Below are 25330 nucleotides of genomic sequence, written 5' to 3' on the forward strand. Positions count from 1 at the left end.
GTTATTCATTTTTTTTAATTTATTTATTTTTAGCCTGGTCTGTGTTACAGATAAACCAGTTTCGGGTTACATTGTGTGTTATCTCTAAACTGAAGACGTTTTCTTGCTTCATGTGCTGGCTATACTTATTCATATATAAACAAATACACGTCGTTACGCGGGGTGTACGGGTAGCACAGTTCGGATTAGTTTAGTGCGGGGTGTACGGGTAGCACAGTTCGGATTAGTTTAGTAGGTTTTTGTATTTTGCGTTGCACAGAAGTTTAAAGGGAGTGTTCGGAGGGTCTCCGCTAACTCCACCTCCTGCACTCAGTGCTTGCCCCCTGGCTCTGCTGTGAGTTTAGGATTCTTCCACAGTGTAGACGATACTATTAACTCAGTGGAACACTGCTGATCTCTCACCAGCGCGGCCCGATTCATCACCATGTTCTGGTTCCTTGGCACGCTCCTTCTCGCAGTCTCCCAGCTCCCAAAGTCTGCTGCAGACATACAGCTGAACAGCAATGTCCCGTTAGAGCCCTATGATTTGCTGTACGACAACGCGATCGAGGCTTATTACATCGGAGACTGGAAATCGGTCATCTTGAACATGGAGCGGGCGCTGCGAAACAAGGGGGCACTCCGCCGGGCGAAGGCACACTGTTGTCTTCTTTGCGCCAACCAGACCGGCTTCGGTGAACCTCTACCGGGCTTGGGCATGGCGCTGCCAGGGATGGGGCCAGTTGAAGACCTCGGCTTTTTCCAAAAAGTGGTCAAAAGGGCTGCGTGCATACATGAGTGTGAGATGGAGAAAGTGGGGCCCGCATCTCTCCACAAAGTCAGCGAGGAGGTGGCGCTGGAGTTTAGGAAGAGGAGCCCTTATAATTATCTCCAAGTGGCTTATTTTAAGGTAGGTAATTTAAAACTTAGTCAAAATGCATTTATTATGCAAGAAATGCAACCTAGTATATTTTTTTAAAATAAAAATGTGCCGGCCTGGTGTTTTAAAGATAACTTCTTTATTTAAAGCATTATTAATTTCTGTATGGAAGCTGCAAAATCAGTTACAAGTTTAATAATATTCTCAGTCCGTTTGGACAATATATTATTGCTATACGAGATTACATATGGCAAACCATCATTTGAAACTAAAATGTAACTTTCTTTTTAAGGAAACGTTTCCAGAGTTTTATTGTTAATGCAACTGTACAGCACGAATTAATTGTGCCACAGACACTAAAAAAGATACAAGAGTTGTAGAAAATTGAAGTGTCCACGGTTAACTTGTTCAAATGCACTGTAGCAAAGGTCTAAAGACGAAACTACTTGGAAGAGGACAATAGTGAGGTTTCCCGATATATGACGTGCAGCTTAGGCCCTGGGTTATATGTACTTGCCGAATGTCTGCTAACTGTTATCGAGTACAATATGTATACACTGTACAGGAAAGATACACAAAATTGTCAAAATATATAAGTACATTATGAAAACAAAAGAATGCATTGGCGTTTGTAAACTAAAAATAAATAACAAATATCCTTCTACGTGATAGTATATATTTTTACACTGCAAAAGGCATGCATTTTTATGCATAAACAGTTCGTTTTCCAGTTTCTTTACCATTATTAAAAGTTTAGACGCGTTTGTCACACTGTGTCGAGTTGGTAAACACTCAGATAACCCCCCACCCCCCACACGCATTATTTTAAAGAGTCCTTCCCCCTTGAGTTCGCTGCCACGTAGTGAGCTCAACACTGCTGGCTGCTCGTTTTCCCAGTCTTCCAAGGAAGAGACAGCCACTCCTTTGTATCCATCAATTAAAGCAGGCAGGGCATTGCAGAATTCTGCACCAGCGCGTGTACCCAGTTATGGGCTCCTGCACAATCACCACACAAGTGATTTGGTACCAGGAAGCGGCAGTAACTTTCAGTTGTACAGTACGTGGTATTTTAATTAACAGCATGTCCAAAAATAATGTACACAATGGTTTGCATTATCATCTCCATGAAACCGTTTTACCTACAGCTGTGACCAAACGTTTTGCATCACCCTCGGTAATTACCGAATTTTGCTTCATAAATTTAAGTTAACATATTGAATTACACACCGCTATGTAGTTTTCCATATACATAACGGACACTGATAAAAATGAAAAAAAAAAGACATTTTGAAATCTAACTTGAAATACTGTACTACTATTATGGTTTCTAGTAGACTTTTGCGATATAAATGTGTAGTGTCTTTGATTACATGATGTTAAATAAAATATCTAAATTTTGTTTATATATTTATTTTTAAAGTATGCCACAATCCTAAAATTTTAGGCGATGGAAAACTTTTAGCCACAGCTGTAGTATACTTAAAAACCGAAACTTTAAAATCCAAACACCCCGATGTAATGAGATGACCATATGACCTTTGACCTTACTTGCCAACTGCAAAATATGTTTTTACATGGCTGGAGTGCACCACGCAATGCTTCAGTCCCATTCAACTGACAAAGATGATATACAGCATTGACACTGACAAAGCAAGGCTATTTTAATATAGTACGAAAAAAAGTTAATATACTGGGATCCTTCACCTGCTCTCTGGAGAAGGGAGCAGGCTGACAGTTTCATATCTGTTATCAGGTAATATCTGCTGACAACTTAATATTTGCATACAAATGTTAAAATATAACCGAGCCCCAGACTAACTTCCTCTTATCTTTGAGATACATGGATAATTATTCGTCACGCTTCTCAGCAGTCTCCATTGCAGTATTCAAACAGGCTGCGTTTATCGACATCCTGTGCATAAACCTGTGTTGTTTCTGAGAATGGTTTGTGAGGTGACATAAGGCATGACTCCCGAGGGATATAAATAGGGGCTCGTCTTGAGAGCATCGAGCTGATAACGGAGTTGCCTGTTGGGGTGCTGTCCTCTGGACCATCTCGCTCCTGGATAACTTGGGTAGAATCTAGAATTCTTTCTTACATGTATCTGTAATTGCTGTCCGTTCTAATAAACAAGACAACATTGAAGGACTTGTCTCTGAGACCTTTCCTACATTATGAGAATGAGAATAATTGAGAGTGAACCAATTGAGAAGGCCAGAAAGGGCAAACCCTGGTAAGTATAGCTGATCTGTGTACCTAAAGCAGAAACAAATAGAGCTCTAACAGGTAGCATATATGCATAGGGCACCACACCTTTATAAAAAAGCTTTGACGCACCAATAAAAGAGCATTAAACCAAGTAACAGAACTGTATCCTTTAATATTTGGCAAGAGACAATGCACAAGTGTGTAGCAGGGAGATGATCCAACTGGTCCCTAATAAGCAGACCTCAGTGCACGCCCTCTTCCCCCAGATTAACAGGCTGGAGAAGGCTGTCGCGGCTGCCAACACATTCTACATTGCTAACCCCGAGCACGAGGAGATGAGGCAGAACCTGGAGTACTACAAGATGATGGCAGGAGTGCAGGAGTCCGACTTCAAGGACCTGGAGGCAAAGCCCCACATGGTGAGAGACCTGGAACGTGATCCCAGCTGTAAGCCATGAGGTTACGTGTTCTCGTCCCGCCCTTGACTCTTACAGCCACGGAATGAGTCTGTGTCAGTAAATCAGTGTCTTCACATCGCATGTTCTTATTCGTTTTACTGTCCCCTTACCTCCTTGTGAAGTTTTCCCTCGTGAGAATTGCTGCCTCATAATGTTTTTTGTATCCCCGGAGTTCTGGATCTGCTCCTCAGTTCTAGTTTCTTGTTATTTATAGATGTAACGAAGGCTGTATCTGTCAGCCAGTGTTTTAAGAGCCAGCACCATCTAGTGATCTGCCACTTTGTTATTGATTTGCTGGCAAGGACCAAGCTGTAGGTACAAATAAAATAAATGCATTAAAGGCAAATGAAAACACCTTTAAATGGGATACGCTGCCCCAATGATCCGTTTTATCGGCACATTCCTAGACATTTCCACTGGACTCCAGTATCCTATAAAATACTTGGCTGCCTTCCTGCTGCTCGTGCTTGAAGCTGGTGTGGGTGTTTAATGGTGCTTGCCTACATTTGGCATTGCCTTGGCTAGTATTGACACACAAGAGAACAGGACACATCTAGTGAAATCTGAACCATGGCTATCCCCAATGTTCAGAAGCATGGATACCCACCCTTACCTCAGTGAGTGCACTGAACTGATGTGCAGTACAATAACACAATACAGTGGTGCAATGGATAGCTTCCCTCTGATCGAATCTGTGTTCAATACAGTAGTGATTAGGGCTATGCTGAAACGGTTTCCAAGTAATTACCTTTAAGAAATTTGAAGTTGTTAGGTATTAAGTGGATTACAATGTGTTAATTTCTCCACACAAAACAGTGCGATCCCTCGCTGTCCCTTGATTGCACAATTATTGAGTATCAATCAGTAACACTCTGGCAGTGTTATTTAATATAGAACCTGTTGTGATCAAACTAACAAACTCATTTATATTCTATAAGCGATTATTTGTCTTGCTGTTTTTATCCTTTTGATATGAAATCATTTTTTCCCCCACGTTCCTTAGTTTCCTTAGAAATGTGTGGTCTTTGCAGTGTATTGTGGGATTGTATTCCTGGGCAAGGTGTTATCTCTGATTAAACGTGACAAAGAAATGCATATCCCAGTTTCCACAGCGGTAGCGCAGTGTGGAAGGGTGGGGGTATTCACTGACACGGGAAACAGAAGATTTTATTTGTAAACACCGCACAGGTGCCCAGATTTATTTATTTTACTTCCTTATTTTTTTATTTAGATTAGCCCGCAGAGGGCGCTGTTGTCCATGGTCTGGATACTACCGACAGTAAACCAGGACCACGGGGTTACCAACACAGGTATCCCAATCCGTGCACCTTCAAGTGCTCAAAAATAATAATGAAAACAGAAGGCAAAAGAAAAAGGGAAAATAAAACACAGTAATAAAACTACAAACAAAGGTGCTGCGTATGCAGTGCCCCCACTGCCGCTAAGCCGGTCAGCACGGGTCTCCGTCCTACACTCCGCTGTGCTTATACACTGGGGTTGGCCAGGGTTCCCCGTATATCTATACATGTCCCCTCGGGTAGGTAATTATTTCTTTTATTTTGTAAATTATTTTTACGGAAGGCTGTCCCCTCAGTCGGGCTCGCCTGCTCCTTATTTCACGCCGGCCTCTTCTGCCAGCGACACTGTACTTCCCCCAACACGGCCACCCGAGCGCATAACCAAGCCAGTTCTTATGGGCCGAGCAGTCTCCCAAGGCCCGCCCCTCAGCCACTCAGAGAGAGGGAAAGCACACACACCCTCTTCCCCACCTCTCCGTGTCATCGCCATGGCTGACAGGCAGATCCCACGAGACTGCTGCCCTCTACTTGCAGTAATACGAATGTGCCAGACAGTCAGTCCAGATCTCCCCTGTTACACGCAGTTAGATTTAAGTCATGTTTACATGACCAGTCAGTTGCATTTGCTAGTTTTGTAACATATCTTCATTGTCAGTTTATGGCCTCGGTATGACAGTACGGCAGTAAAAATGTCAGCGACCCAAATGAGAGGAAAATGTGCTTCCAGCGGGCAGCTTTTCTTGTTTTGAAATCAATGCAATAATAAATAGGTGTGTTTTGATTTATTTAGTACATGCCGACACAAACTTCTTAAAGGTAATTCTGTGTAAAATAAGTGTCAGCACATCCCTAGTACTGACATCCTTTCTTTACAAATTGCATTTGTGTAGAGCTGGAAATCGTGAATCTTGTAATAGAATTTTGCTCCAAGCTGTCTTTGTTATTTAGATTAAACACCAGTAACCCCACGCTTTGGCAGATATCTTACATATAAAGAGTACCATACACAACTATAGCAGTGTGATTGCAGTCCGTGTCCTGAAGATTTTGGACATTTTACTACCCTGTCAGTAAGTTTGCAAACTTCACCGTGAAAACAAGTTCTGGATCGACCTGCCCCCCTAAATTCTATTACTGAATTGTTTGTTTGTAGTTTTATACAATTAGCGATTTTCTGTGGGTTTTTTCTTTAAAAATAACAGACTTAAGCTAACACAGCTCCTTATTTTTGTACAGTTTGCACTGAAATATTTTGTTCTAAGGCCAATGTTAAATGAGGTTCCAGTTACAGAACAGCGGTTCTCAAACTTCGCTGCACTGTGATCCCCTAGTTCTAGCAATAAAATGACTAGGTAGTAATTTTTTTACAGCCAGCAGTAAAAAATAAATAAATAAATAAAAATTACAAATGCTTCCAGGCTGCCATGGTTTACACGATCGTACCACAAGGACAGCTTCTTGATCCAGCTTTCCATTTTGTCAGTGAGAGAAAAGACAAATATATCTCGTCCTTGGAGTGATGTGCTAAGAATATTTAAGCAATCAAAATATCTGCCATTTAGCACAAGCTTATTGTTTTTTTTTTGTTTGTTTGTTTGTTTTTTTTATTACTGTTGATCGGGTCATTGTTGTCGCCACTTCAGACCGACGTCATGTGGCATTCATAAATATTGACACATTCTTTTAAAGTGAAAGGCAGCATTTTTGTGCCTAACCCCCCAAAAAATGTTTGCAACCATTTTAGTCGCAGTCTGGAGCCCTGCATCATAATTTCTCATTTCTCTGTGATTCAGTGGTACAAACAGCATTACATTATATTGATACATTACGATGGTGTGATTGAGGGAGTATTGTGAGCAGCTGCCGGTGCGTTTCAGTTGCAAGCCTGCGTCGTACCAGTACCGTTACACGTACCACAGGTTGAAAACCGCGGTCATAGAATATACAGACTTGGAATCCCTATAGGAGTAAGTTAGACCATCAATCCCACTGTCCTATAATAAAGACTAGATCAAGGGGTCTATAGCATGCTGCTGCACTCCTTCCCCCTGGAACTCCCCTCCAGCTCTCTTTGGAATGCAGAGTCAACATTTTGAAGCTTAAAACATATTTTTTTGATTTGGCTTTTTACTGGCGAGTGCCCTGAGATGCTTGTTCATGAAAGATGCTCTATACCTAATGAAATGATTATGGTATGTAATAGAAACCCTTTCAGTGCAGAATTGATCTGATTGTGCACTTACCCACTGATTTTTATTAATTTATTGGCTGGCTTAAAATTGCAACCTGCGCATTTAACCTTCACCTTGTATTCCCGGCCTGAGATCTGTCTTCAATCACAGTTGATATTTGTGTTTTCACCTCCACGCTGCATTCCTGGCCTCTGTCTGTCTTCAATCACTATTGATTTTTGTGTTTTCACATGCAGGATGAGTTCCGGCAGGGGGTGAAGCTCTACACTGACGATCAGTTCCAGCCCGCGATCGAGCCCTTTGAGAGGGCCCTGGAGGCCTACTTCTCAGCTGACCTGGAGTGCCGTGCGATCTGCGAGGGGGCCTACGACTACGATGGCTACAACTACCTGGAGTACAGTGCAGACCTCTTCCAGGCAATCACAGGTACACAGTGCAGACCTCTTCCAGGCAATCACAGATACACAGTGCAGACCTCTTCTACACAATCACAGGTACACAGTGCAGACCTCTTCTACACAATCACAGATACACAGTGCAGACCTCTTCTACACAATCACAGGTACACAGTGCAGACCTCTTCTAGGCAATCACAGGTACACAGTGCAGACCTCTTCTACGCAATCACAGGTACACAGTGCAGACCTCTTCTACACAATCACAGGTACACAGTGCAGACCTCTTCCAGGCAATCACAGGTACACAGTGCAGACCTCTTCTACACAATCACAGGTACACAGTGCAGACCTCTTCTACACAATCACAGGTACACAGTGCAGACCTCTTCTACACAATCACAGATACACAGTGCAGACCTCTTCTACACAATCACAGGTACACAGTGCAGACCTCTTCTACACAATCACAGGTACACAGTGCAGACCTCTTCCAGGCAAGCACAGGTACACAGTGCAGACCTCTTCTACACAATCACAGGTACACAGTGCAGACCTCTTCTACACAATCACAGGTACACAGTGCAGACCTCTTCCAGGCAATCACAGATACACAGTGCAGACCTCTTCTACACAATCACAGGTACACAGTGCAGACCTCTTCTACACAATCACAGATACACAGTGCAGACCTCTTCTACACAATCACAGGTACACAGTGCAGACCTCTTCTACACAATCACAGGTACACAGTGCAGACCTCTTCCAGGCAAGCACAGGTACACAGTGCAGACCTCTTCTACACAATCACAGGTACACAGTGCAGACCTCTTCCAGGCAAGCACAGGTACACAGTGCAGACCTCTTCTACACAATCACAGGTACACAGTGCAGACCTCTTCTACACAATCACAGGTACACAGTGCAGACCTCTTCCAGGCAATCACAGATACACAGTGCAGACCTCTTCTACACAATCACAGGTACACAGTGCAGACCTCTTCTACACAATCACAGGTACACAGTGCAGACCTCTTCCAGGCAAGCACAGGTACACAGTGCAGACCTCTTCTACACAATCACAGGTACACAGTGCAGACCTCTTCTACACAATCACAGGTACACAGTGCAGACCTCTTCTACACAATCACAGGTACACAGTGCAGACCTCTTCCAGGCAATCACAGATACACAGTGCAGACCTCTTCTACACAATCACAGGTACACAGTGCAGACCTCTTCTACACAATCACAGATACACAGTGCAGACCTCTTCTACACAATCACAGGTACACAGTGCAGACCTCTTCTACACAATCACAGGTACACAGTGCAGACCTCTTCCAGGCAAGCACAGGTACACAGTGCAGACCTCTTCTACACAATCACAGGTACACAGTGCAGACCTCTTCCAGGCAATCACAGGTACACAGTGCAGACCTCTTCTACACAATCACAGGTACACAGTGCAGACCTCTTCTACACAATCACAGGTACACAGTGCAGACCTCTTCCAGGCAATCACAGATACACAGTGCAGACCTCTTCTACACAATCACAGGTACACAGTGCAGACCTCTTCTACACAATCACAGGTACACAGTGCAGACCTCTTCTACACAATCACAGGTACACAGTGCAGACCTCTTCCAGGCAAGCACAGGTACACAGTGCAGACCTCTTCCAGGCAATCACAGGTACACAGTGCAGACCTCTTCTACACAATCACAGGTACACAGTGCAGACCTCTTCTACACAATCACAGGTACACAGTGCAGACCTCTTCTACACAATCACAGGTACACAGTGCAGACCTCTTCTACACAATCATAGGTACACAGTGCAGACCTCTTCTACACAATCACAGGTACACAGCCACAGCTTCCTGAACTCTGGGGATCAGGGACCTTTAAGGACGTTTCTTACCTGTTTATTATGAAAAGACAGAATACTGAATACTGGCATCCATTTATGAAAGCATATTTTCTATATGGTTCAATTTGCAGTTGTCTGTTTATTTTTATTTTTAAATGTATGTTTCCAAATTACATGGTATTTTGTAATGTAAGCAAATGTACACATATAAATCTAAACCCACAATGGGCACCATAGGAGTTCATTATTACAGAACAGAAGTGCTATGTAGATAATAATCAAAATACATTCTGTAAAAGGAAATATATTAAGCCAACTAGACAAAAATACACACTTAATACATATTTCATATTCAGTATTGTGAGTAACTTCTAAGAGATGTGATGTTAACTTAGTTACTGAAAATGTTAATTCTCATATACTGGAAATGTGGGAAATGTCCAGCCTTCATAGAATGGGAACACTTCACCCTATTCTGAAAGGAAAACACACCAGTAAAGCAGTGAATATTTTTTTTTGCGAAGGTGTATTATTATTATTATTATTATTATTATTATTATTATAGGGCTACTGATTTTCCATTCTGGGGAATAGCAAATTAAGCTTTTCAAAAATGACCAATACTTTTTTTTTTCAGTTTTTCCCCACTTTATATCAATGTAGTGTTAATTAAACATGGCATTTATACATAACTACAATGTTGATAAATAAAATAAGCAAATTAAGAAATATTACCACTTTTTAAATTTTTTTTAATTAGTCAAGGTTTTTAATCGGACTCTTGTTGCTGTAATAGCAAGTAAAGCACATGAAGACACTTCAAACCTGTCGTAATGTTTATAAACATCACTAGGCTCATTGCTGGTATTAAAGTATTAAAATAAGCAGAAACTTAATTATATTACAACAGTCCAGCACTGCTGTGAGAATCGTATGCACAGTCTTCCACTGACACTGCAGTACAGTCTACAAATAAAGGTGTTTAGCTTATTGCTGGCTTAACAATAAACCATATTAAACAGTTTACCAGTTTATTGAAACTTGGTATTAACATTAATCGAGAGTATTCAATCTGGGGCTATCCGTACGATTGTTCATCCGTATGTCACACTTTCATTCTTGCATATACCTGAAAAACCACTTGTTCAATAAAATTAGACAGTGGAAAAAGCAAAGCATCTCTCTCTCTCTCTCTCTCTCTCTCTCTCTCTCTCTCTCTCTCTCTCTCTCTCTCTCTCTCTCTCTCTCTCAGATCACTACATTCAGGTGCTGAACTGCAAACAGAACTGTGCTGTGGAGCTGGCTACCAGACCCGGCCGGGACAAACCCATTGAGGACTTCCTCCCTGAACACTTCAACTACCTGCAGTTTGCCTATTACAACAGTGAGTGGCCATTCTTGTACAGTAACACAAGTGTAACCCTACACACATATTCACTTATATTATACTATTACACTTCTGTGAAAGTTTCAATTAATATTGGAGACTGTATTTCTTTATAGGCAGAATACAAAAGAGACATGCATTAATCTTTCATTCATTTAATTCTACAATTTGACAGGTTGAAACAGGACTGATTGCTGTGGAATGACCTCTATCTGCATATGTTCCGTGTTCTTTCATGCATTCCTAATTGAACTGCTCTCAAAATGACCTTGCATATTAAAAAAACATTCAAATGAGTTTAACTTCAGAATTGTCAGGCATTGACCTCTATAGACAAGATGTACTGGATGTTTTTTTCATACATGATTTAGAATGTGATTTCTTTGATCTGAATGTGTTGCAATAAAGTATTTGTGAAAACCAGTCTGTGCACATGCCGAGGGTCCTCAAAACACTTAATAATCACATAGCACCTGAAACCATCATATATAATCGCTTAACCAAATATCTGTCTAAAGTTTATCGGAATATAGCAAAATGCAATCCGAAATGTCCAATAGATTTTGGTGAACATTGGTGCAAAATCAAGGCTGTTATCGTGTTCACCATGCAGTGTGTGACAGACAGCAGATACACAGACACAATCAGCGCCTAAGCATCCCTAGTTGCATGAGGAGCCTAAAAACTCTGAATCTGAACCAAGACTGAACCGAGCCCCCATTGGTTTGGCTGAAACATATCCGTTCCTGTTTCAGGTGAGAAGTATGAGAAAGCCATTGAATGTGCAAAAACCTACCTCCTCTTCCGACCCAATGATGATGTGATGATTCAGAACCTGGCTTACTACTCGACAGTGCTGGGGGAGGAGAGGGCTGCAGCAATCACTGCTAGAGAGGTAGGCTGTTCATAGCAACCAGGGCAAAAGCAAGAGCTCTACTGAGCTACGCTGCAGAACCAGCTCCATCAGCACCGCAGTGCAGCACTGAGACAAGGGTACTGTAACCTTCCAGGCAAGCCGTAAACAATGTCTACTGTTCATTATTACATCTGGGTAATATCTTTACATTTATTTATATTGCATTATTTCAAGCAAAGTTACTGATTGTTTTTATTTATTTTTATAAACACTGTATAGTCACTACTGTATATCTTATTTGGGTCTGGAAAACTTGAAACAAAATGTTTTGGGGCAGGGACATGAAAACTATGCCTAGTCTTTGAAGCACTTGGATTTGTAGTGTAGTCTGTAACACACTTTAACCTCCTCCTCCTTCCCTCCCCACTCCCTCCCAGAATATCCAGCAATACATGAAGCAGTCTCTCCTGGAGAAAGAACTGCTGTACTTCGCCTATGACATCTTTGGAATCGCTTTTGTTGACCCGGTACGTGAAGCACTTTGACTAAGAGTACAATACTAGAATGGCACCTTGAAAATTCACCCGTTTCTAGGAAAGCAGTGCAACTGGGGAGTTTGTTGCCTGATGACCTCACTCAGATTACTTGCTCACTAAATATCCTGAATAGATAATGATCTCCTCTTTAAAAAAATATTCTAAAGACCTTAATGAGCAATCCTTCTTGGTGGTACCCAAAATATGATCTGTTAGTTACCAATGCTGAATGAATGGGTGGAGCTCTTGTTCTCTTTGTTATTTTTGTTGGTACTGTGTGTGTGTGTGTGTGTGTGTGTGTGTGTGTGTGTCTGTATGTAATACTTTTATACTGCTCATCCAGGTAGATGTATACATGGAGTGGTGTAAAAACAGGAAATGCATTGCTATTAGTTTTGGATACAGATTTCCATTACACGAGAGTAGATGTTAAAACTTCATGCTGATTTGAACTCGGCTCTCGCCAAGATAAGCACCAACTAAGACGTAGCTTTACAGTAAACTAATGTGATCCATATGTGTCTCCATCCATTTCTGCTTCCTTCCATATGATGATGTAGATATCCTTCTGTCTGGTGTTGATGGCTGAAGTGTAATGCTTGCTCCAGGGATCAGCTTATTGCCTCCCTAGCGCATCAGCACACACAACGGCTGCGATGCTGCATTCATTCTACCACTGACTGACCTCTGCAATGTGTTTGACATGTGTACAGTACACTACAATGATACCCCAAACTGCTCACCTGTTTATAGGAAAGCAGTACAGCTGGGGATGGGGAGTTTGTTACATACATCACTTACATAACTTATTAAAAATGCTACTTGAAAATAGATTCAATTAGTTTATCCACAAGAACAGTTTATTTGATCATTTTAAGCTTGTCAGGTTAGAACCCCATTTCACTGGAATAGCCTCCCAGGCAGCACTGCCCTTCTAAAAGTTTCCCACAGTAAAAGCATAACAAAGTGTGATAGGGTAAAGCACAGGTAAGCATTGTAAAGCCCAGAGAGGTATGGTAAAGCATTTAAAAAAATAAAAAACATTGCAAACCGTGGGAAACTATGGTACATGCATAGCATAACAATGGAAAAAAACATGGGGAAAATGCTAAATAAGTGTGGAAAGTTACTTTGGTAATTTTTCTAAGGGTAGATGAATCATTTCCGTGAATGAGTTCAGATAATTCATCTTAAGAATGCCTCTTTCTAGAGAACTTTGTGATGGCGCCCATACCTGCCAACCAAAAGCTTGAGTCTTGTGATCTTTACTCTAGTAATCATATGGCAGATGCTTACAGTAGCTAATGAATAGTTAATAATAATAATAACTTTAAATATAGCGCCTTTCACACGGTGTCCCAAGGTGCTGCACATTAAAATGTCCACAAATGTATAAACATTGTAAACTTAAATACAAACAAGATAAAAGCAGAATTTCCCAAGTACATTGGTAAACCATGTAAGCATAAAAACAAGATACCAAATCTCAGTTGATATTTCAAAACGTAGGAAGCTTAAGAAGAGAAGACAGCCAAAAAGAGGTACATTTGAGAGAAGTGTTAAACTGAGAAACTGAAGTAGAATTTCAATGCAGCTGAGAAGACTTCCACAAGGAAGGGGCAAAGCAACTGAAGCTGTGCCCACCCAGAGGAATACGCTTAGGTGAAATGCATTTAGGAAGTCCTGAACTGGAAGACCTACGCTGTCTCCCAGGGATGTATGTAAGTTCTGATAATGACAGATTTCTCTTTGTTTCCACTTTTAGGACACGTGGACCCCTGAAGAAATCATGCCTCAGAGGCTGCGAGACAAACAAAAGTAAGAATGAAATCAGTAGAAGTGTTCAAACTGGGCAATACAATACAATACAATACAATACAATACAATACAATCCAGCAGCAGCTGCCAGTCAATATCCGGCTGCTTTTCAGTTCTGGAGGACTGCCATAGATTGCTCTGTATATGTAACACAGGCTAGACCTGCCCGCTGTCTTCTAGAAGAAAGAGCCGGTGCCATCTAGTGTCCTGCCACTTTGGATCAAGCTGCCTTTAGTTTTGCTGGCAGTACCCTGCTGTGCACTAGAGGGTGCTGGCGTTTGCTAATATAAAGACATCTTGGCTGATCTACAGTAGCCTACATTCCACATTGCAGTCAACTGGAACTGGAGAGCAGCTCTCAAGCTCATAATTGTTAATCTGCTCATTGACAATGGAAGTTTTGCATTCTGTATATGAAAGACACAAATGTGTTAATGTGTCGATGCGAGCAGCCAAGTTCAGAGCCCTGCAGGCCGATTCATGACCTGGTCTGAAGGCCTGTATAAGTGTGTCTCTGTGGCTGTAACCCCACCCGCTCTCTGCAGGGCGGAACGGGAGACAGCAGCCCGTATCTCTGAGGAGATTGGGAACCTGATGAAGGAGATAGAGAACCTGGTGGAGGAGAAGAGCAAGGAGTCAAACGACATCACCCAGCTGGTCAGAGAAGGTGAGGGAGGAGGAGTGCCCTGGTCTTCCAGGGAAAAGCTGGTACTTTCGGGTTAAACCAGGGATGCCCACACTGTGGCCTGCAGACAGGTAGCATACAAATCCATTATAAAAACTGCACTTTCAAAATTACAATGTGTTTCATTTCCATGTGTTAAATATGTTGGCACAGACTGTTATTGAGTTATTTTAATTCTCAGTCCACTGCAAGTCACCCTTGAAGAGCAGATCACATGTCCTCTGTGTGTGAGGAAGTACTGGTGGTGTGAATTGCACTGTTGCACTATTAGAGGCAATATTGTAAAAATGGAACGTGGATCAAAAAAAAAAGAAATGCAGTACAGGAAACAGGCAATTTAAGGATAAATGGAGTGAATTTTTGTTTTTCACAGAAGTTAGACGGGGCTGCTTGTCTAATATGCCAAGAAGCCATTGCTGTAATCATACTCCAAGTATACAGGAAAGAGCCAAAAAACTGAAAATGAAATGTGCCCCACAAGATGTACTTCCAAGAGGCTCTCGCATACATGAAAATATCACCCGTGTGAGCTGCGGCACGGCAGAGTTAATTAATCAACACAAAACAATACAGTCCCTAGGTTTCTCATGTTTACACAATTATTGAGTACACTAGCAAAACATTTGTATTTTGTAAGTGATTATTTGTCAACTTCTTTATTATCCTTTTTTCATATAACATTCTTTTTTTCACTTTCTTTAGAAATGTGTAATTTCCACAGTGAATTGTGGGATTGTAATTCTGGGCAAGGTGATATCTCTGATTAAACTTGACAAACAAATACATATCTGATTCTACAGCGGTAGCTTGAGTTAGGTCAAAGAAAAGGTCACGTTTCAATGACGAATCAGTTGCATTTGCAACATATTTTCATTGTCAGTTTACTGCCTCGGTACAGCAGTAACAATGTCAGTGCCTTGGATGAGAGGAAAATCGCTTTCAATCTGCTTTTAAAATGCTCAGTGCGGTAGTTAATTGATTGGTACACGGTGGTGAAAGGGCAGCTTTTCTTGTTTTGAAATCCACACTTTAAATAGTAGGTGTGTTTTGATTTATTTAGTACCTGCCGACAAATACTACTTAGTTACTTACTCAGAAAATCTGAGTATCCGCACAGCCCTATCAGAATGAAGAGGGCATTCCTGCAGTGTGTCCCGTTGCATCCCAGTGGATCTGGTGTGTTAGTAGATTAAAGGAATGAGCTGTCTGTCATCGAGCAATAACACCCTGCTTCTGTAACACCCTTTTCCATAACAATGCTTTGCAGGTGGCAAAGTGCTGTTTGATGGGATCACCATCAGCATGACCTCCAAGGAGCTCAACGGGTCCCAGAGGGCGGTGCTGGATGGGGTGGGGACAGAAGAGGAGTGCAGGGAGCTCCACCTCCTGTCCAATGTGAGTATCTCAAAAGATTAAACACAAGCGCCAGTAAGATACAGTAAGACGGGGTCCTCGAGCGGCTCACCTGATAAGGGCAGGGACACGTGGTGTGCAGGATGAGGCAGACAGTCAGGGGAGAACAGGTTTGTGTCTTGGCTGTGCAGAGTTGCCAGTCTTTGCTGGGGATTCCACAGGGAGCATTGACTCTGGTGCTCCAGTGGGTTAGAAACAATTGTCAGGGACTGTTTCTCCTCACCCTGCTACAGCAGCCCTATTGGCCAGGCTGCTCCCCTCCTGGGGAGCGTTTGATGCAAACAGATGACGGCCACCCCATTTCTATGTAACATAATGAAACCCTATACATTACAGGATGTAAACAGACCAAGGAACATCATGCTATGGGACGACAGTAGTTATGTTGTGGAGCAACTAGTATAGGAATTTTTCAGAAGGTCTTTATTTTCTTGCCAGGAATGTAGAATGTGCCACTGAGGTACTGTTTGGTTTTGCTCATAAAATGACACTAGTCCAGTTCACCTTGGAATATGGGGTGGAATTTTCACTTTGACTTTTATTAATGCATGTTTCACGCAGTAATAACACAGACTTCCCTCCCCTGTTGAAGTCTGCAAATCTCCCCTTTGTCAGTGAGCTATTTCCAGCATGCAGTGCTTTCACAGGTGTGTTTTAGGAAGCATTACATATCCAGCCATAAAGTGTTCAGTCCTCCAAATGCAATGCAGTTCGAAGAAAATAATGCAAGTGTGCTTTTCATGTAATATAACACTTGTAGACAGCAATGCATGCCGTAATAGCTAAGACAAAAGGGATGCTGCTGTCTGTCGTAACATTCAGAACTCCCATTGCATAACATTTGAATCCAGGTATTTGTTAATTAGGCCAGCCGTTTTGAACTTTGTTTTGTACTGAGTCGTTGCTGTGTCTCCCCAGGCAGCCGCTTTGAAGGGGGATGGGTACAGAGGGACTCCCTCTCCACACACACCCAATGAGAAGTTCCACGGAGTTACTGTCCTCAAAGCACTGAAGGCAAGCTGCTTTATTCCGATCATTTCAATTAGTTTCTTGTGTTTTTATTTTATTTTTTTATTTTATTTTTTAGCCTTTACTTTTATCTTAAACATTACAAGAAAGCACAGGCTACCCTCTGACTCTTTCCAACTCTCATGAAGGAGTGAGAAGCACCCTCTATTAGTATTTCCAGGCATGATTTGAAACACACTTGGAACTAAGATATTACACCATGCACAACAGATTAATCAGTCATGTGAGGAACCGCCCATGTACACAAAAGGGTGTACTAGGTATAGCAGGTGTTAAAAAAAAAACTGCTGTGGCAGATACAGTATATACAACCCCAGACGAGGTTTCCAGAAAAGATTAATTTCTCTGTGGGGATTTTTAATAGAAGCTTACCTTGCTCCACAGCCAGTATAGTTGTCCTGGACCCTTGATGATTCTGATGTTCAATAACAAACTATTAGCTTTGTTTTCTGTAAAATATTGTCAGCTTCTGTTATAGAGCATGAAGATGTAATGTATAACCCTCTATTGCAGCATGACTATTTTGTTCGCAATGTGACAAAAAAACATGCAGGTTTCCAGGGGGGAGAAAACTTTAGTGTCTTCATAAACTACTTGTGGGACATGTAAACAAACTGGACTGCCAACCAGCTATACTTTCTGAGAAAGCCGAATGCACACAAAACTGTTGTAGAAAGTGTAAAACTAACATTGCTCATTGCAGCACCCTGCAGCTTGAGCTTGTGTGTTCAGTAGTTTCTATCTGTGGAATTGCAGCTGGCACAGGAGGGCAAGGTTCCCCTGAAGAGCGTGCGGCTGTATCATGACCTCAGCGAGAAGGTGCGGAAGGTTCTCGAGTCGTATTTCCGTCTGGAGACGCCGCTGTACTTCTCCTACACACACCTCGTCTGCCGCTCTGCCATCGACGGTGAGGAAACAGCCTTACCATTCACAACACTTAACTAAAGAAAGAGTGAGCGTTAACAGGTTCCCTTTGCTGTCCAGTGGCTGACTCACTGATGGGTGACAGTGTGCCACTCATGGAAAATAATCATTTGACGCTTGTCTAACTCGTGAAACTTGACAAGCTGCCATGTTGTTGTGTTTGTTAGCACAGGACATGCTGACAACACAGAATAATCTGCTGTCCATGGACGGCATCTTCAACTCTCAGCTTCCGAGTTAAAAAAGAGCTGCAGCAAATGATTCTTTAGTTTTGCAGGCATGTTGTCAGCAACCAAGTGACAGAAAACGTTGAAGTGTTACAGAAATGCCTTTCAAACGGCCCAGCGTCTTAGCCAGTGTATTTGAAATGATCAGCTCCAAGTCCTGTGCTAGGAAACCTCAATAACCAAGATTCCTGTGCCTGGAACCTTGTGCTTTGTGAGTGAGAGCCGCGGTGAGAACAGTTTGAGTCTGTGCCTAGAACCTTGTGCTTTGTGAGTGAGAGCCGCTGTGAGAACAGTTTGAGCCTGTGCCTGGAACCTTGTGCTTTGTGAGTGAGAGCCGCGGTGAGAACAGTTTGAGCCTGTGCCTGGAACCTTGTGCTTTGTGAGTGAGAGCCGCGGTGAGAACAATTTGAGCCTGTGCCTGGAACCTTGTGCTTGTTGTATTTCAGAAAAACAGGAGGGCCGGGAGGATCTCAGTCACTCCGTGCATGTGGATAACTGCTTACTCAACTCCGAGGCCATGGAGTGCATTAAAGAAACCCCCGCCTACACCTACAGGGACTACAGGTACAAGAGCAGGGCTTGGGCTGCACAGCTTCAAGTGTCAATTACTGTCTGCACTTGCGTTCACTATACGGAACTCAAATGTGCAGTTTCAAAAGAAACACATGTGACAGCAAATTTTAATTTCAAATATCTGGTACTGTAGTAAGATTAAAGTTTGCTTGCCTTACAGAAAATCTGTTGCACTTCCTATGTCATTTCTCCTCAGCCATGTCGGTGGCATCAAGCATCTTACTGGCTGCAAAGCATGTCAGTCATTGGGGCAGGCTGCTGATTGGTTACTGACAGGAAAGAAGGCCCTGGAGGGATGAGTTCAATCTCAATCTCCAGGTGGCATGAGCATGGAAGTGCACAAGTTTCATTTAACCTAATTTAGTACCAGGTGTTTCAAAATGAAAGTACGTGTCTGCTAGATGTCTTTCAAAACTACACTTTAAAGACACATATTGTCAATAGAAAATATATGGGAATATTTAGTTATCTTCATTCACTTTAGGGTCAATGGCAAAAGATCTAGGCAAGGCCTAGACCTTGTGTAGGCAAGTCAAAGTGAGAAGTATAGTTAGCAGGGATGTTTAGAAATTGCCAAAGTGGCTCTCTTGGTTCCAACAGTGTCCACTGGATGGCATGTGTTCTGTTTTAAAGCAGCCCCATTCAAGGAGACCTGCAACCTCTGTCCACCAGGGGGTGCAAAATCCTATAATATTTGTTATAGGGGACATAAGGGAGTGACACCTAAGCATTTTTAGTTTTTGTGTACTGATTTTATTCTTTTGTAATTTCAGTGCAATCCTTTATCTGAATGATGACTTTGAAGGCGGCAATTTCATCTTCACAGAGCTAGATGCGAAAACAGTTACTGTAAGTTATGTTGAAATACACACAGTGTTAATTGCTTTAAATCTGTTTCAACCATACTCCCTAATAATTTGCAACATTTCCAGTGTTTTTATGTCATGAAAAGTTTGTGATCGGATCTCTGCGACAGACCGCTCCGCAAATACACTCTATTGCTAAGCAAACTGTGTATCATTTAAAACAAACACCGTTTACAACACTGATATTCACTAAACACCAGACACTGGGTATGAAGAATACACTTCTCTTCACCCAGCTCACCTGTCATAAAGGAATGAGCTCTGTACTGTCCTGTAAACAGTAATAGATTACCCTACAGTGTCTTGAAATGAGTCTGGGGAGCTACAGTATACTCTTATTGAAAACTTGAACGCAGTACCCCAAATAGCAAAACCATTTAAAAAATGACCAGTAAGATGTGTGGTATTGGATTTCTGTGTACATTTCACATGATATTGCACAAGTAAGCTTCCAGTGTTGTTACAAATGATTATTACACATCTAGAGTGTACAAAAACATTTCTTCACTTCCATAAACGTTTTGAAAACTATAAATAACTTGTTGAAACAATACTTTGAGAATAAGTAGGCTATTCCTCTGCAGTAAATTGTCTCATAAATTGGACATTTTGTGTTGCTACCAGTTTCCTCCAAAACCGTTATCAAAATACAGTACACAGGTCACACTATTTAAAATAAACTGACTCTTAGTAGAGCTATGAATAAGACAATAAACACTGTGTTACTGTAGCATTTATTAGGCAGCATTATAGTAAAATCATAATAAAGTTGACGTTTAAATATTAATGAAAATGATGCTTCAGACAGTGAAGATGATAGCCTTAATACAAGCTATGCTTCTCAGCCTGTGTGTGTGTCTTCACTTTTTTCTTCTGCTCTTTGCAGTGCTTTTCTATTATTTTTTGATGTGTCTGTCTGGCGAGTTGTGTTACATTTATGTTCTACCTGCGAGTATCCACCTGCGTATGAGGCTGGTTGTGTTTTTTCAGGTTATACGAAAGCCATGAGGAATATTCTCCTGATGTACAATGAACAAGAGAGGCTGGGGTACAGCATGGTGTCTCATATCTTGGGAACTGCTCCTCTGAGATGTAATGTGCATTTCAGTGGATATTTATTTGTTGAAATGATTACATATACTGTGAATGTAGATTTTGTGATGGTAGTTTGTTTGTAGAGACGCCTATGGAAGGCTATATCGAGGAAACCACTTCTCAACATTATTATAACACTGAACAGATGCAGCAAGATGTCACTTTCAGCACACACACGCACGTACACACACACACACACAGATGCTTTCACAAGTGCAGAATGCGAGCCCTTCACCAGATGTGCACCAGATGGCTGTCATTAAGTGACTCAACGCTTTTCCTTTGTAACTGCAGGCGGAGGTCAGGCCGAAGTGTGGTCGAGTTGTTGGGTTTGGAGCTGGCAAGGAGAACCCTCATGGGGTGAAAGCCGTGACGAAGGGACAGCGCTGCGCCGTGGCAATGTGGTTCACACTGGACCCACGGCACAATGAAAAGGTAAAGTCTGCTCAAGCCTATCTGGGACTGGGAATCTCATCAGTTAGTCCCACACATTTGGTTTGACAAGGAACTATCTTGTGCTTACTGTGTGACATTGTAGTTTTGACCATATACTTCTTTAAACTGAATAAGATTAAACAGCCAGTCCTGGGTTTCAGAACTCCCCTTGTTTAGGTGTATTATTGAAATGACCAGGAGACTGTCAATTGGGACCTGGGTAAATCTCCTCTCAATTGACTGATTGCACATCTCATCACAGCATGAATAAGTCACCTGTGAGTCTGTGAGTCTTTACTAATAGGTGTTGCTCATGCAGCTATAAGGGAGGAACCATTTATTTAACATCAAACTCCTGCCTGCTGATCATTTCAATAAAATATGTAATTTTATAGTAGTTCTGAAACCCAGGACTGGATGCAGGGCTGGTGAGAATTTCAAGTCATATGCTAAATTCATGAATAATCTTATGTGTATGTATATTAGGTATACAATGCAATTCTTAGAAAATGTAGACTCATGTCTCCAAACATAAAAAAATTTAATAAATGCCAACTAGTCAATAGGAAGCTCCTGTAGGCATCTCTAAAGCACCATTGTCAACTCTGGAGAGATTCTAGAAAAGCGACTGTGTCTAGAGAGATTCTAGAAGATCGACTGTCTCTGGAGAGGTTCTAGAGAAGCGACTGTCTCTGTACCAGTTATACCAATATCCCCCGTCTAGCTTTTTCCACTGTGTGAAACTGTTTAATTGCATTTAAGGGCAGCGGTGTGGAGTAGTGGTTAGGGCTCTGGACTCTTGACCGGAGGGTTGTGGGTTCAATCCCAGGTGCGGTACACTGCTGTTGTACCCTTGAGCAAGGTACTTTACCTAGATTGCTCCAGTAAAAACCCAACTGTATAAATGGGTAATTGTATGTAAAATAATGTGATATCTGTATAATGTGAAATAATGTATAATGTGATATCTTGTAACAATTGTAAGTCGCCCTGGATAAGGGCGTCTGCTAAGAAATAAATAATAAGAAGAAGAAGAATTTGGCAACTAGGAAGGGCAAAACAATAGAATTTACTCAGTAACAACATTGCTTAACAAAGATGGTAACTTTACAAGTAAAGTTGTGGGGCTTGCTTTACTGGGAAAGTGGTCAAAGTAGCTGGTTTGTGTCAAAAGTCACATTGTTTACTAATTGTCTCATGCTTAGAAGTGCTATAATTTGAAATTTCTCAAAGTTCTATGACAGTTAATTCAACAGGGAAGTAGCCTACTGAAAGAAGTTGATGCCGTTACTAAAACAGCTGTACCTCTTGATAGGTAGACACCATTCCTGTTTTGATTTCATATTTGAATAGCTGAGTAGAGGAAGATTTCATTTGCTCTAAGTAGTGGGAAAGTGGTCAAAATGGCAGTTGTTTATAAAAAGTTAAGAGAAAATTGAGTTGGTGCGGTTACTAAAACAGGTGTACCTCTTGATTGGTAAAAGTTATTTCTGTTTTGATTTCAGATTTGAATAACAGATAAGTAGAGGAAGATGTTATACCCTCTAACTTTTTGTCTTACTTGTTGGGAAAGTGGTCAAAGTAGCTGATATGTGTCAAAAGTTACATCGTTTACAGTGAATAGAATGTTGGAAGTCTGGGAGTTTTTAAACAATGGGGAGCTTTAGAATGTTGAAAAAAGTCCCATTAAAGTGAATGAAGATGGACAAAAAAGGACAAAAAGCTTAATAGTTTAAAAAGTATAAAAGATATCAAAAAGTTGTATACAAGCACACTATTCCAGACCGGTCTACACGTTTTAAAGTTTGAACGTTTGTAGCTTAAACGGTGTAAGAGGAGTAGCGTGCCAAAGAATAAGAAGAAGAAGTAGTATGTTGAAGATTTAAAGTGGGGACTCTTGCTTTGCAAGCCCCACAATTTACATTTCAACAATATTTGAACACTAAAACATGTTTGTTTATTAAACAGGAGAGAATCCAAGCTGAAGAGCTGTTGAAAATGCTCTCTAGTCCAGTTGATGCAGAATTTCAAGAGGTCGCTAAAGAAAGCCCAGCAGAATCAAAACAGACTGCCGAGACACCAGGGAACGCACAGACAGACGTCACAGAGGAAACAGACTCTATTTCAGAGAAACAGGCTCCAGTAACAGAGGTCCAAACAGACTCAGAATCTGGACCTGTATCAGACTCATCCACAATTAATGCCTCTGTCTCCTCTGCAAAGACTGAGCAGAAAGTTTCAGAAAGCAGAGATCCCACCGCTGCCACCAGCTCAGCTCTGGACTCAAGTGACAGAAAAGAGGAGCTATAAGTTTCATTTGCAGCAGTTTTAATTTTATATTGTGTTTTTTTTATATATATATATATAAATGTGTTTGGTTTTGTGGTCAATAAAGTATTTTGTGGGGATGTTGGCCTGATTTACGTTTGTGCAATTTTGTTTTAGATTTTCTTAAATGGGGCAACACTGGATATCATATATCTGCTCTTTAGACAGTGTCTCTTATTCTGTGGAGACAGGATTATCTGTCTGTAATTAGGACGTTTTAAATCAGTATGTTTACATGCAAAAGCAATTGTTTATGGAATGCTAACTTTCCTCTGTCCCATATTTCTCATGATGCAATGCAAATAAGGAAGGTAAGTTTTACATTTTTAAATGAACCAATAAAGGGTGCTTTATAATGGCAATCAGAGTCATTATAACCAACAGACCCTGAAAAATATTGTGAGGGAATGCTGTCTTTCTTTTTTTGTATGCTTCTCTCCTCTGATCCATCCTCTCCTCCATAATATATCCATTGTGCATTCAAAGTAGAGAACTTCAGTTTTGTGCTTTACCATGGGAAAAGCACAGTAGCACTGTTAAGCAGTGATACACATTTTAGTTGGTGCATTCATCAGTTTTGTCTATGCAAATGACATTTTAGAGTTTTGCATATACAGTACGTAACCAAAACTTAGTTCTGTGTAAGGTTTACCTTTAATTTTGGCTCTTTGGCTTAGAAGTTATGGATAATTTACACAATAGAGACCAGTGATTGGAATAAAGCTTTGTCAGGACAACTGTAAGTTACATTTTGAATATGTTTATAATCGCTCCTTGTGCTCCAGTATTGATATACCGCATGCCTTCAGCAACAACAAACACTAAATTCAATTAAATTAAACTGGGAAGTCAACAAGGTCTAATTTCTGAAGAATAAAAGTGCAAAAAAGTGTCAACTAGGTATAAGTAACACAATCAAGTTTTAATAAAATTCAGTGACAGATACACAACTAAATGATGTTCTTCTAGTGCTATTTTATAATAATTTCAGCATTGTCATATTGTTTAAGCTACTAATTAAGAAATATGATCAGTTTAATATATATTTTTTCTTGTCAGCTTTCATTTCATTTGTAAACAATTTCACAATTATATATGGAACAAAGCAATGCATTCATTTAACAATAAATGTAGTTAATAAAAAAAAAAACAGTCGTAATATGTTACTATATTTATTAGGTATCAACCAATAATACTCTTTTAACAACAACTGATAAAACTATAGGTGTTTTTCTTTTGAATACATACATTCACCTATGCAGATTTGTAATCACATATTTTTTGTAACTAAAAATGTATTTGTTAATAAGGAAACCCAACAAGTTACATTTTTAAAAAATCCACAAGAACTAGAATGCAAAGTCTATGGTTTTAAAATATTATTTTAATACAGTCACAAAGCATTAAATCATGAGTTACAATTATTTAAAAAATGTTTGATAGCGTGTTAATTTAAATCAAGTTCATAGACCTTTACGAACCTTTTCAGAAAGAGTTTATTAAAAATACAACTTAATTTAATTAATAAAAAATAAAAAAGGACTTCAATAAAAAGGTTTTGGGTCAAATTTACAAAAACCCTACTGGTTCCATTTATCAGCAAAACAACCAGTAAAACTTTTCATGTGCAGTGTAGCAGTTCAGAGATCAGAGAATTAAATTGTACTTCCTACAACAGGCACTAGATGGCAGTATTGACCGACTCATCTGTGTGTGAGTTAACCAATGCTTCTCTAGTATAGTTGCATTGTCTGGACATACAGGTTCATACCAACACTATAATTAGAGGTCACAAGCTTTTTGACAATTAATGCCAAGAAGTGCTTGGTTTAAACAAAGCCTTTTCAAATATGTTTCTGTCTAGCTGGTACT

The 25330-nt window shown here is 40.8% G+C and overlaps 1 protein-coding gene across 1 annotated transcript; it reads left to right on the forward strand.

The window, feature by feature from the left end:
- Positions 1-208: 208 nt before the first annotated feature.
- Positions 209-23543, forward strand: LOC117432040 (prolyl 3-hydroxylase 1). Its single transcript, XM_034053440.3, has 15 exons — positions 209-889; positions 3335-3487; positions 7253-7442; positions 10539-10670; positions 11429-11568; positions 11967-12056; positions 13831-13883; positions 14429-14550; positions 15836-15963; positions 16900-16995; positions 17767-17917; positions 18608-18725; positions 19508-19583; positions 20990-21130; positions 23099-23543. Exons 1-15 carry the CDS (start codon positions 425-427, stop codon positions 23438-23440), a joined length of 2397 nt encoding a protein of 798 aa, XP_033909331.3. The 5' UTR covers positions 209-424; the 3' UTR covers positions 23441-23543.
- Positions 23544-25330: the final 1787 nt, after the last annotated feature.

This window comes from Acipenser ruthenus, chromosome 20 (genome assembly GCF_902713425.1).
Source record: "Acipenser ruthenus chromosome 20, fAciRut3.2 maternal haplotype, whole genome shotgun sequence".
Classification (NCBI taxonomy): domain Eukaryota; kingdom Metazoa; phylum Chordata; class Actinopteri; order Acipenseriformes; family Acipenseridae; genus Acipenser; species Acipenser ruthenus.

Bases quoted from the DNA above. Each gene is read 5' to 3' on its own strand.
- LOC117432040 (XM_034053440.3), top strand. From the start codon at position 425: ATGTTCTGGTTCCTTGGCACGCTCCTTCTCGCAGTCTCCCAGCTCCCA. The intron at 11,569-11,966 runs GTAGGCTGTTCA...ACTCCCTCCCAG, and splicing joins CAGCAATCACTGCTAGAGAG to AATATCCAGCAATACATGAA. The intron at 17,918-18,607 runs GTGAGGAAACAG...GTTGTATTTCAG, and splicing joins CTGCCGCTCTGCCATCGACG to AAAAACAGGAGGGCCGGGAG.